We start from the raw sequence: 13,167 nt of genomic DNA, 5'->3' as shown, positions 1-13,167 counted from the left end.
ACGAAAATTCATTATTCAATGTTATTCTATCATGATTACCTCCACCCCCAACACTAAAAACTGTAGTTTTAATAGTCAGTCTCCAATCGAGTCAACCTACATGGGTCAAATAAAAATGTATTAAATTTAGGAACCAATTAGTTGCACGCCACTCATTACTAATTGCACTTCATCACTTAAAAAAAATTAATATCTTAGAACAATAAGAACTCGGTTAGGGTATGTTTGATTGCATGGAAAGTCACTTTCCATGGAATTTGAAATCCATGGAAAATTAGTAGTGGAAAATAGGTAGGGTTGGAAAATCAAATTCCATTGTTTGAGTTCACTTGGATAAAATCATGGAAAAAATATGAGAAAAAAGAAGAGGAGAAGGAAAAAGAAGAAGAGGAGAGGAGGGGGAGAGGAAGAAGAAGATGACAAGGAAGAGGAAAAGGGGAGGATGTGGCGGCGATGGTGGCGGCGGTGACGGCGGTGACGGCGACGGTAGCGGTGGCAACAACGGAGGTAAGTGAGGAAGATGGGGGGAAAACGTGGTGGTGGTGGTGGTGCCAAAGGAGGTGAGTGATGGAGAAGAAGGAGAAGAAGAAGAAGAAGAGAGAGAGAGAGAAGAGAGAGAGAGAGAGAGAGAGAGAGAGAGAGAGAAGGTGGTCGGAGACGGAGCCGACGGTGACGGTGACGGTGGCGGCGACGGAGATGACGACGGCGGTGACGATGAGGTTAGTGTAATGATGGTGGTGGTGGTTAAGGGAAAGCATATGTGTTTTTCTTAAGATTGGAGTGCAAGCAGACACTAGTGGTGTGCAACTAGTCGGTCCCTAAATTTATAAACACTTCAAATTTTTTTGTAATATGTTAAAATAAGCAAAATATTCAAGTTTCAATAATATGGTAATAATGGCAACATAAACTATTAATTGAATTTCCTAACTCTTGAAGCGATTAATTACTTGTTATATTTTTCATTCAAGTGTGTTTTTAATGAGAGTCAAGCTCTCATATGGTGTCCCGTTTCTATAGATGGGAAAGGTGTTTACGTGACACAATTTGATTAGGAGATAAACACATTGGATTGCTTGCGGCTTGAGCACCAACTAAATCATGCTTGAATCAGTGCCACTCCGATCCGATCTGAACGGATTAATGAATATGTAAACTGAATCCTATCCGTTTCATTTCATCCTTAATCCGAAATCGATTCGAACACCACCATATTTTCAAATTATCAATGTTAAAAAAAATTAAAAATATAAAATTTTTAAAAATCTACTTTCCTACTATAAATATAGGCAAGTTATGGTGAGATTTCGTTTCTCCCAGTGGCGTAGTCAAACCTCGGTGGATTATTACTCTAGCCTTGTGTTTGTTGCGATCCTATAATTTCGATGATCCTAACTTTGTATTTCCTTTGGGCCCACTTGTTCTTAAGAGACACGTGCACTTATTGCATAACGTGAAAAAAGTAGGGGTGTCAATTGGTACCCATATAACAAAAAACGAACTGAAACCAAAAACCCCAATTCTGATTCCCTTTTTATTGGAATTGATTAGAGCCGGGTCTAAAATGGAATCAAACTGATAGGAAACGAAACCATTAGGTTCTATCCAGTGGGTACCTGTGGATACCCAGAACCGATTTATTTTTTTAATTTCTTTTCATACTATAGATGATTTAAATTTTTTTTTTATTATTATTATTTAGAAATAAATGCATGCTATATAAAAATCTTCAATTTTTCATATTAATTATCAATTGAAGCTTAAAATGTTTCTAAAAATTTATTACTTTTAATTAAAATAAACTATTATTTTTAAAAAAAATCATTAATTTATAGTTTTAGTATTACCAGTTATAACTAAGTTAATAATTTTTATAATGATTTATTTATTTATTTTTTTTACTTCAATTCTTAAGAATTAGAAACTAAGGGTACTTCTGATTTTTGGTGGTTTCGATTTCATTTATTTTGGAATCAGACTCAAAACTAACAAAAATTGAAATCGAACTAACTATAATGATTATGATTCTAAGTACGGATCCAAAGCCAACCCACTGACACCTCCAAGAAGAAGTGATCTCCACATAAGTCATTTAAGAAGAAAATTCCATATAGAAGTCAAAGTCAATTAATTCAAATTGATGTTAGGATTTTGGCATTGGACGCTAGACTTATACAAAGGCCCAGACACAAACACGTCATAAGATACTTAAATTTGAGGAAAAATTCAACTATGCCCATTATTTTTTGACTCCCCCTCCCCCCCGCAAAAAAAAAAAAAAGACTTGGAACATGATGATTCCTCATCCAACCTCTTAAGTCACCAATCAAGTTTAAGTGTTTTGTGTGAGTGTTATTAGATTGAAAAATATTGAGTGACATCAAACGTTGGATGTTAAAAAATACAGCAAATCGACAACTTAATAACGCGTATTCGTATGGACCTCGCATGAAATTTTTTCCTTGACGTAGTGGCCTCTATATATGACGATAACGATGACGATCACACTCCGCGTTTTTTCTTTGTCGCAACAACATTTGACCAGTCAGCATTTATCCGGTCACACGTACTACGGTCAAACCAAAAAAAACAAGGACACACTTTGTATCCAACGAACCAATCATATTAAACTGTGATACTAACCTGTCTTACCATATTGGTTCCTAAATTATTACTCAATCTGAGCCAGTAAAACAAGGTTTGTAGATATATTGTATTTTTTAAGAAATTCAATTATGATTCATGTAGAAATATTTTTACTCTTTTTAATTTTTAGAAAATTTTAACACTAAAAACTACTCTTATAAGTTGCATGTTTGAATTATATATGTACATATGAATTAAACTAATAAATCAAAATAAATCAAGAAAAAAAAAAAAAAATCTTCACCAACCCTTATGAATCTCAAATCAATAAAAACAAACAAACAAATAAAATAACATTTTAAAAATATTAACCTTAACATGTGGACATGTTAGGGATTCTCAAGAAATGTTTCTCTAAAAAAGGTTTTACAAATCTATTTGTTTTGAGTAATGATGAACGCTCGCGATCTCTATGCAATTGATATGGTAAGGGCACAGAATCATAGATCTTTTTACTTGTGTAACTCAAAGAAAAAGATCTATGATTTTGGGCCCTTACCATGTCAATTGTGTATGATTTATCGGGTACATTCATCACGACTCATTTATTTTTCATATATTAATTGTTTGTTAATCGAAAGTTTTTATTGTGAGTACAACTTAAAATAGTTGAGGAGTATATGTGTTTTTCTTTTTTAAATAAACAAATTAAGTGGTTAGTCGATGCCCATATACAAGTCTGGTCCCTTATCTACAGGGATATCTATCTAGATATTAAAAAAAAGAAAAAATGATTAGTCTACTCAGTGTAAAAGAGGATTAACAGGATTTGAACCTATGTCTCTAATAGTATACATTGCTCAGTTTCATTTTGATAATAGTAGATCTATTATTTTATAAAGAGTTAGGTTAACGAATGCTCTTTAGGTACACAAGTCAAGTTGCAATAAATGTACTTTGAATATTGGAATATGTAGGTATTTTAGGAACAAATAATGTTTTAAAGGGTATTTTTGATACAAAATTCAATTTTTAAAGTATATTTATTACACTTTTAGGCGTGCCCTAATAAGATCTTTTTATAATTTAAATTAATTTATTTAAAAATGAGAAAAAATTTAAAACATTTAAAAAAAAAATTGTTTAGTGCAGTGAAAATCGGAATGAATTTCACAATATTTTCACTTATTTTTTTTTTAATGTTCGGGTGTGGGGTTGGGAGATCTGATTTCATTTAAATGCGTCTATCTGATCTTACGTGTCACTATCTAATCACCTAAACTGTCCAACGACGTTAGACGCTATAAAAATCCCATTGCAACTTGCAAAAGAACAAGAAGAAAGTGTACCAGACCAGCGAAGAACACGTACGGTCGTGTACACAAAAGAAAAAACTACAATTCTCACAAGAGACAGACAGACAGAGAGAGAGAGAGAGCGCTTCAGGTGCTAGGGTTTCTTCTTGGTGGTGGAGGTGATGGTTATGGCGCGAGCGACTCTGCTCTGGACTAGTACCACATATGAATCACCTCTCTCGATTGTTCGGTCACACTAACAAAATGGACTCCAAGCAGAAGCGAAGGAAACCAAAGCTCGAGCGTCGCAACGCCGTAAAAAACATCGACTACGAAGCTTCTGCGAGTTTCTCCTCAACAGATGAATCTTCACCACTTCGAACTCGATCTCTCGATATTCCCCCCTACTCGGATCGTACCAGCTTTCGGATTGGAGGAACTGAAGGAGAGATAGATAGAATTTGTTGGAGTTTAGGGCTTTCTGGACCTGAAGATTTTGCGATTTCTGAAGCTGCTTGGGAAGCTAGGAAGGCTAAGTCTTCTTCTGATATACTTCCGCGTTCTCGATTGAATCAACCTTATAGCCCTAATGATTCGGATCAGGTCGATGATGGATTATTGATTAGGTCTGGAGATAGGGTTTTTGATCAATCAATGATTGAGAATGATAATTTGGCTGAATTGAGTAATTCTCGGAATTTGGTTGCGGTCGAATCTACTAGAGGAATTAAGGGCATTCGAACGCCTGTTCTTGCTCCACCACCATCTATATCGATCCCAGTTCTTCAAAATATAGGTTCGACTTGGGATATCATTAGGGGTTTAGCTCCTGAAGATGACAATTTAGGTTCTTCATCGAAATTACATGTAGATACGAGCTCTTCTGATGAAGAAGATGAGGAAGTATCTGTATCTTCAGAAGAAGCTGAAGATGAAGGTGAAGAGATTGGTAGAGAAATTGTTGAGAGAGAAGAGACCCATGGTTTGAGGTTAGGAGAGACTGTCGTTCTATCTGAATCGTGTTCATGTTTTTCAACTTCAAATGATGATGATTCTTCAAGTTCAAACACGGACACAACTTATATTATTTCACCCAATGGTCGATTCAGACGGGAAATCAAGTCGTGGACTAAAGGCAGTCTTCTGGGGAGCGGGTCGTTCGGAACAGTGTATGAGGGGCTCAGTGAGTAAGTATAATTCTGATAGTCCACGATCATCTAGGATTGGCAAAAACAGGAATAACTTATAGTTCAATTTAGTTCTCAAATTGACTCTTTTTATTAAAACAAAGTGATTTCTGGATATTTCAATCATAGATTGCATTGATACCTTTGCACTATGATATGTTTGGGTGCTCATTGAGCTTTTTCTCTGCAGCGACGGATTCTTTTTTGCTGTAAAAGAGGTATCTTTGCTTGATCAAGGAAGTCAGGGCCAACAAAGTATCCATCAACTTGAGCAGGTGAGACAATTTTAAGTATTGTTGAGTTACATCAAATCATGAACATAAAATACTTATTGGCGATCTTCTTTGAGTATGCATCCAGAAATTATCATACTCATGATCAAAGTTGCTTTTTATATTGTCTCTCTCTTTAATTGATCCAGGAAATTGCCCTTTTAAGTCAGTTCGAGCATGAGAACATAGTTCGATATCTTGGCACAGACAAGGTAGTGCTTCTTAGCTTTTCTGAATTGGTTTATACGCGCTGCACTTCCTACCTTTTTTTAGTAGGGTAATATTTAGAATGGGTAAGTTTGAACTTCATAACCATTTTACTTACTAAGAAAAAAGGAGTTTGTAATAATTATGAACTTGCACCCTTAGGCATAGACCCATAGCTTGGTTGGTTTGACACATTACAAAACAACTTTGAGGTCAAGGGTCAAGTCCAGCTTACCCATAAAAATAAAAATAAAAACTTGCAATCTCATGTTGTGGTCTTACCCGGATACTCTTATTAGACATGCTGACATTTTTCATTTTGACAATAGCAAAATCCTTTTAGTATGAGGAGATGCAACATCACAACAAAATGCTACAATCACCACCACTACCATCATCATCATCAAAGCCTTACCCCAAAAATTTGGTGACTGCTGACTAATCCTGTTCCTCCATTCAATTCTATCCAAAGCCATGTCAACAAGTTCTACCATGGGCAACACATACACGAACTCATAAAGTTCAAGCCAGATCCTAGACACCGTCAATTGAAATTGAAATAGCTTCCTCATTTCCCTCACGATGCTCATAATGAAGGGAAAAGTCTAGGCTTCTTTTTAACATCGTTGGTTTGCTCTTCTTTTGGTGCAAGCAATTTAAGGAGTTTAGGGGATTCTTTTCTGAAGACTTTATGTTTAGATGGGATTACGTAATTTTTTTTGATAAGTTGGGATTATGTAATTAGGGAGTGATTGTGTCTTGCTTGTTGTTTTTGTGGTCTGTTTGATCCTTTCTTTCGAGGGCTTCTTGTCCTCTCATCAATAAAACGTTTTCTTATCAAAAAAGAAAAAGAAAAGGCTAGGCTTCCCATATTCCTGTAATCTCTTTACGTATTGAAACCATCTATCCGCATGACTAGGACCTTCCCCAATCCACTGAATAACCTTAAGCAAGTCGTTTTCCATTGCAAATGGATAATTGATTAAAGAGGATGAGATGTGGAGACCTTGAATGAAGAACATTGAATCCTCCAAGTGAAAGGTGCTATCCTCCGACCTGGCTTGAAGGTTTTGGTGGTGCTACTTACTAAGCTCTTGAAAAAGACTAAACTCTTTTCAATCTTCTTTTTTCCCCCTAAAATTGCTTATAAAATGTATACAAAATTAGATTGCTTGTAGAAAGACTTTTTATTTACACATAATATTCGTTTATTAGTGTAAATGAATTATTAGTTATGATTAGTTTGATTTCATATAGATTGCTTGGTATAATTTTATATTGGAGTAGACTTTTTTGAGGACTACTTGTTTAAGTAGGATCTATCATGTGAAGCTTGAGGGGCTTGTACTTCTCTTCTTTCCTTGTGCTTTTATCTTCTTGTATTGTGGCTTCCTTGGCCACCTGCTCACTTTCTTCAATAATATTATTATCTATTAAAAAAAAGTAGTTAGATATCTGTCTGACATCTTATTTTGATTATTCTAAGCATATAGCATGTACATACATGCTTATTTTTTAATTACTTTGATAATTTTTTTAATTTCCTAATAAATATTTAGGAATAAAAAAAATACTTGTAAAAAAAGTTAGGAATAAAATTATAAGAATATGATAATGTTGTACTTACTAGCTTGTTAATTTAATCTAATGTTTTAATGTGAATGTGTATATGGTTAAAAAGGCGTTGTTGTTCTCAATTTTCATATAGAAGATAGGTGTTCTTGGTTGTTGGACTCTCTTTTGCCACTGCCAACACTCTTTATATTTCCATCGACGAATGGTCGTTTATTGTAGTTTGATAACTTATGAGTTTATTTTATGTCTATTTAATCATTTTCTATAGTTTCAATGAAATGTTTCTTCATATTCCATCATTTCGACAAAAGTTGTAGTTATTTCCATACTGCTCGAAGTATCTCCATTTCCAAGTTGATCAAAGTAGACAAATGGAACTTATGCATAGTACTTGATCATGGAGGTTCTGGTTAAATTGCTGATTTTTACACAATAATTTACAGGATGACGCAAAACTCTACATCTTCCTTGAACTTGTAACAAAAGGTTCTCTTGCACACCTATACCAAAAATATCATTTGCGGGATCCTCTCGTCTCTGCATACACAAGGCAAATTCTCCATGGTTTGAATTATCTTCATGATCAAAATGTGGTTCATAGGTGATACAACTGAACTTTTATCTATGCCTTGGTTGTACTTATTTTCATCTTAAGGTTTTTGTTTCAAATTATATTCATCATCTCTTTCCCTCGAGGTTGTTATATCATATCTGTAAGTGTAACCAAGGTGCTGCATGTAACAAAGGTTTGCTTGGCTTAAGGAAACGTGGTCTTCTCCACCTAGGCTTTTCCTTGTGGAAAGGCTGGATATAATTCTAGGGACCATTAGTTTTCATTCATGTAACATTTACTCGGATTCATGTCCTGGTATCCTACATTGACTTGAGATGGCAATACTAGACATTTAAGAATAAACCTACTTGTTTGAGTAGGTGAGGGCCTGGTTGTTGAGCAACAGATCTTGGGTTTGTGATCTGTCTGCACCTTTTGAGTTACTGATCTCACTATAAACAGGCTTACGCATTGGCAACGCTTAACATTTTTTTTATTTATTTTTACCTAGGCCAATCAAATGGATTGCATTCGATAAATATTTCTTTCATTCGCTTGCATCTAAATCATGTACTTCTTTTGAGCATTCAGAATTGTTTACATATGATGACTAGCGTGTTGCCAGTTTTCCAGTGTCTGATGATATAGGAACATCATTAGAAACTTTATTCTTTTTTCTCTAAGTAATCTTCTCTTTTGCTTCTCATTTTCAAGGGATATCAAATGTGCTAATATATTGGTGGATGCAAATGGATCTGTAAAACTTGCAGATTTTGGATTGGCAAAGGTCTCTTTCTTCTCAGCTTGCTATCTCTTCCATGTTTCTTATTTGTAAACTTCTTTATCTTACATTGCTGGTTTGCACCTTCTTAGGCAACTAAACTCAATGATGTGAAATCTTGCAAAGGCACTGCATTCTGGATGGCCCCTGAGGTTTGCATTTTCTTTATGATAGTGTTATATTATGCATCAAGTGCTGGTAATTGTGTCAGTTTAATCGAACAGATAACCATATCTCAAAGCATGGTGTTAAATATCAACCAATAAGGATGCCTCATTGTAACGGAATTTGTCTGTATGAGGATGATATAGCTGTCTCTCTAATTATCAAATCTGTTCCTCAATTGCAGGTCGTTAATCGGAGGGGCCGTGGCTATGGGCTTGCAGCAGATATATGGAGCCTTGGTTGCACTGTCTTGGAGATGTTAACTCGTCGGCTTCCTTACACTCCTTTGGAATGTGTACGCAAATGGTCTTTTCTAAGTTTATTTTTTTAAACTTGCTTTAGCTCTGCTCTTGCACTGTTTGGCAATCTGATGATTCAGAACTTCAAATGTCAAGAGTGCCATATTCATCAAGTGCCACATATCTGATGATATTTTAGGCAAATATTTCACCCTTTCAATCTTCCATACAAATTTTGTACCCACTTTGGATATTGTTTCCAACCCTCTTTTATTTTATTTTATTTTATATATAGGTTTAAATGTGAAGGGATTTTTATCCCTAGTATGTAGTATTGGTTTCAAGCTTTAGACGCTTTTTCTCTTACGATTTCTCTTATATGACAGATGCCAGCATTATTTAGGATTGGCAGGGGTATCCCACCACCAGTTCCTAATACCCTTTCAAGTGATGCACGGAACTTCATCCACCAATGCTTACAAGCTAACCCAAACGATCGGCCTTCTGCTTCTCAACTCTTGGACCATCCATTTGTGAAGAGGCCTCTTCCAATTTCCTCGGCATCTGGTTCCCCCACTTTGCATAGTGACAGGAGACGATCTTAGATTCACCTTCCATCAACATTTGATGTTTGAAGATAATTAAGGTAAAGATCATTTTAGATATCAAGTGTTCTATTCACAATGGAGATTAACTTGACCCAAACATACAATTCATTTTTTATGGTCTGAAATACAATTCATTTTGTTTTTCTTAGAACCTAAATACTATAACCTAGAAAGTAAAAAAAAAAAAAACCCTACAATTTTAATTCATACAATTCACTAAAGTGGGCCAATTGTTTTTTGTGCTCTATTCACACAATTTTAATAGAAATTCATACTTCATATTGAAGTATTCTATTCACACAATCTTAGGATTTAATAACATTGAAGTGTTCTATTCATTTTTGTTTTTCTTAGACCCTAAATACTACAAAATAAAAAAATTAGTGTATTCTTTTATTTTTGGATAACCTAACAGTCTAACACAAAGGAGTTAGGACAATACATGCATGTCCATCTATGCAAACTCAAAAGTTTATAATTTATATTGTTGATGAGAAATCAAAGTTTGTTTAATTTGAGACTGAAGTGATGCAGTTGATGGCAAGGGTTATGCTAATAGTTCTTTTCCCCCCTTCCTATTTAGACTGCTTAGGTGTTGATACAAGATTTTGATCTTCTGGAGAATACATCTTTTGTTCATATATTGTCCTTATAGAGGTTGCTAGGTATATTGTTTTGTTAATATTTGAGTATTTATTTAAAACCTTGTCATTATATGATTGTTTCAGGAGTAATTTAATTAGGCTTAGTTCATATTTGTTTAACTCATAAAGAAAAATTTTTGTGGATCGTATGCTTCGTTTGTTTGAATTCCAATTTGATCTGAATCATACTCCTTGTGATTTTAAAATCCGATTTGATTCTAACAACATTGGTTCATGTAACTTTCTTAAACATATTTTCAGTAAGCTAAAGTTATAATCTCTCATTCTGTATACGCATTCTTTTTATTTCTGCAGGATTGCTAGTTGAATGATTTATTGGGGGCTTGGGGCTCATTTTCCATATTTTTCGGCTTGGCTCAGATGGCATTCTTATACCCTCTGTTCCACCCCAATTGGTGGAGAATATAGCTAAATGTAAACAATTTTATGCAGCTTACCCATGTATAGACCAATCCAGCCATGAATCCAAAGTCCTAAAGGTGTTAAGCATGCGCTTTGTCTCCACATTGGTGTTATGTTTACCTGTAGCATTTAATGTTTCATTATTTCACCTTTTTGTTCTGGTTTATTTATATCCTGTTAGTGGTTGTATGTGTGAGATTGTTAAGTATCTTTCTTTATTTTTGCAGGCAACACGAGAAATAGAGAAATGATTGTAAATTGAAAATGGATAGTGTGTAGCTTAGCAAAAAAAAAAAGAAGAAAGAAAGAAGAATTTGAAGAAAAAGGGAAATTAATAATGTGTATATATTCTAAATATATGTTCATGCATCCCTAGCTGAAGTCTTTGTCCATTTGAGACATTTTTTTTGCATTTAGAGAGCTTGCTTATACGTTTGGTGGTCTGAATTTGTTAGCTTGGAGGAAAAAGCAACCAGAAAAATAGCTGAACTGCATATTTATTTTGTGACGAGTTACATATTGTATGGAGAAAAGGGGAAGATTGCTGCAGTAATTCAATGAAAGCCAGCACTAGACAATTGGAGGCCTAACTCTCTCAACAAAATGGTGAGTAGATGAGATTCTCAACTAGTCGGACATGATTGGGAGTTCAACTTTTATATGAATGTCCGTATCATAAGTTTGACACTTGCATCCCTTAATGCCATGGCAAACACTCTTTTGTGCCCAACTTACTAGATGGATATTGGGCTTACCCTTTGGTGACCCTAGACAACAAACAATGGCCTGAATGGTGATTTCTAGCCCTTGAATTTTATCATTCTCGTAGGTGATTTTCAGTCATTTGATTCGAGCATGCGTTTTGGGTATTCGAATCAACATCTTGAAATCACCAATCAGGCTGATTTTGTGTAGGCCCACTAAGAGGTGTGGCATTGATCCATGGTACCGATTGGCCTGAATGTGCCACATGGTATTTTTGGCATGAGTACCCATGCCAGGTTCTCCCATTGAGCTTTAAATCATGCACCAAGCCAGTCGTGCACCTTCTTAGAGCAATCAAGTTCAATGATGTGAAATCTTAACAAGGGACTGCACTCTAGATGGCCCCTGAGGTGTGCAGTTTCCCTTTCAAAATGTTGTATTCTAATGCATTTTGTGGAAGTTATTGTGTAAATTTATTTTATTTTATTTTTCTTTTACACCCCCACTGTTTAGCTGATGATACATTAATCCTATTTTCCCATTGAACTCTTATCTAAAGTCATATCTTCATGGAAAGCATATTGCATTCTGTATTTGTAGAAGGGGAGCTAACTATTTATCCAGTTTTTCCTTTATTGATTTGTTCTCGTAATAGCTACATGGTGGACTCGCTCAATGCAGTTAATGGTCTATTGCTGGTTCTGTTATGGTTGAGGCATGATGTGATTGGGTTTTCCCAACGTTATATTGGACAGCCCTGTCAATCTGTTGTGCTTATCCAAAGCTTGTTTATTGGTGCACAAGTTTTGTATCAACTGATATTCTAAATTGGTAGGGCTGTGTTGTTTCAGTTGCAAGGGGGGCGTCAAGAATAATTCAGAGTTGGAGATGTGTGTACTGATCAAAAATATTCCATGGCATTAAGGCTTAATTACGTTTCATGGAGAAAAATGTTAGGTAATGAAGAAATAAGACAATTTATTGTGTAGTTGAAATGGAACTATCGAAAAATGTAACACTTTAGATCCAAGAGAATTTAGCAAGCAAGAAAAAAAAAATGAAAGTTTGAATCAAATAGTTTGAACATTGTATAGAAAGATAAATGACAACATACTTGTGAGAAATGAATCTTTGGTGTAAATTTAAGGATCCAAATAAGCAAGAGGCGGAGGAGGGTTCATGTCACGAACCCCATAAATAGATAGTTCGGGCTAAAGTATTAATTTTGTGAATAAAATGACATTAGAAATGCTATTCCTGAATTTTCCTTTTCTATCCAAGGAGATCGAAACCACTTTCTCAACTGATACGACATTTTTTGCTAACTGTACCTTACTTCTGAGTTTAACCAAATGAGTTCTCAATGGTGTATTGGGCGGGGGGGCACGGAGAGAGGCTAACCAGTAATGCGGTAAATGGAATGGGAACATTTAAGGATTTGTCCGAGCCAACCTATTGTAGGTAGGTGCCTTTCTCTGATTGAGATGGATATCATTTCTTTTATGTTTTCACTGGTACCGGGCACTTGCACACACTAAACACGCTCCTCCCTCAATATAATACAACTGCAAGTATATATATTATATTATATAAATAAAGATTACTTTTATTGTCCAGCCAACATTTTCTAATAAAACCTCACATTTCAATAACGAATGAAGGCACCTTCTTATTTTCCTTTTTCCTAATTACCCTTATTCTCTTGGTCTACTCTCTCTTCCTCTTATCTCACAATTAAAATTGAAAACAAATAAAATAAACAAACTGAAGCTATTCACTCTTCCGTTTAATCAACAATATTAATAAATTGCATCATTTAAGGTGATGTGAGAAAAAGTGGGTGTGGAAAAAGTTCTCAAAATAATATTGAAATCACTTTACTTTTCTTCTGTGGACATCTTGAGCCTTCTAAAGTAGAAAATCAACC

At 35.0% G+C, this 13,167-nt stretch overlaps 1 protein-coding gene across 5 annotated transcripts; it reads left to right on the top strand.

Annotated features, from left to right (window-relative positions):
• The first annotated feature begins 3,950 nt into the window (after positions 1-3,950).
• Positions 3,951-12,544, top strand: LOC147402910 (mitogen-activated protein kinase kinase kinase 1-like). Of its 5 annotated transcripts, XR_015177357.1 has the most exons (11): positions 3,953-5,068; positions 5,259-5,343; positions 5,490-5,552; positions 7,566-7,723; positions 8,390-8,462; positions 8,549-8,608; positions 8,806-8,916; positions 9,247-9,506; positions 10,428-10,612; positions 10,991-11,141; positions 12,076-12,544. XR_015177357.1 is itself a non-coding variant. In XM_086438312.1 (9 exons), exons 1-8 carry the CDS (start codon positions 4,107-4,109, stop codon positions 9,463-9,465), a joined length of 1,731 nt encoding a protein of 576 aa, XP_086294438.1. In that variant the 5' UTR covers positions 3,953-4,106; the 3' UTR covers positions 9,466-9,506; positions 10,991-11,739. The 5 variants fall into 5 exon arrangements, 3 of the variants coding, with proteins under 3 accessions (XP_086294439.1, XP_086294438.1, XP_086294437.1); XR_015177356.1 differs by lacking the exon at positions 12,076-12,544 and having other exon boundaries at positions 10,991-11,739; XM_086438312.1 differs by lacking the exons at positions 10,428-10,612; positions 12,076-12,544 and having other exon boundaries at positions 10,991-11,739.
• Positions 12,545-13,167: the final 623 nt, after the last annotated feature.

The sequence above is a fragment of the Akebia trifoliata genome, chromosome 4, assembly GCF_017979445.1.
Source record: "Akebia trifoliata isolate Shusen 1 chromosome 4, ASM1797944v1, whole genome shotgun sequence".
NCBI lineage: Eukaryota > Viridiplantae > Streptophyta > Magnoliopsida > Ranunculales > Lardizabalaceae > Akebia > Akebia trifoliata.
Note: the sequence above shows the minus strand (reverse complement) of the source record. Positions and strands in the feature narration are given on the sequence as shown.

Excerpts from the sequence above, each read along its gene's own strand:
- LOC147402910 (XM_086438312.1), top strand. The coding sequence starts at position 4,107 with ATGAATCACCTCTCTCGATTGTTCGGTCACACTAACAAAATGGACTCC. Across the intron at positions 8,463-8,548 it reads CAGATTTTGGATTGGCAAAG|GCAACTAAACTCAATGATGT; the intron begins GTCTCTTTCTTC and ends GCACCTTCTTAG. Across the intron at positions 8,917-9,246 it reads CTTACACTCCTTTGGAATGT|ATGCCAGCATTATTTAGGAT; the intron begins GTACGCAAATGG and ends CTTATATGACAG.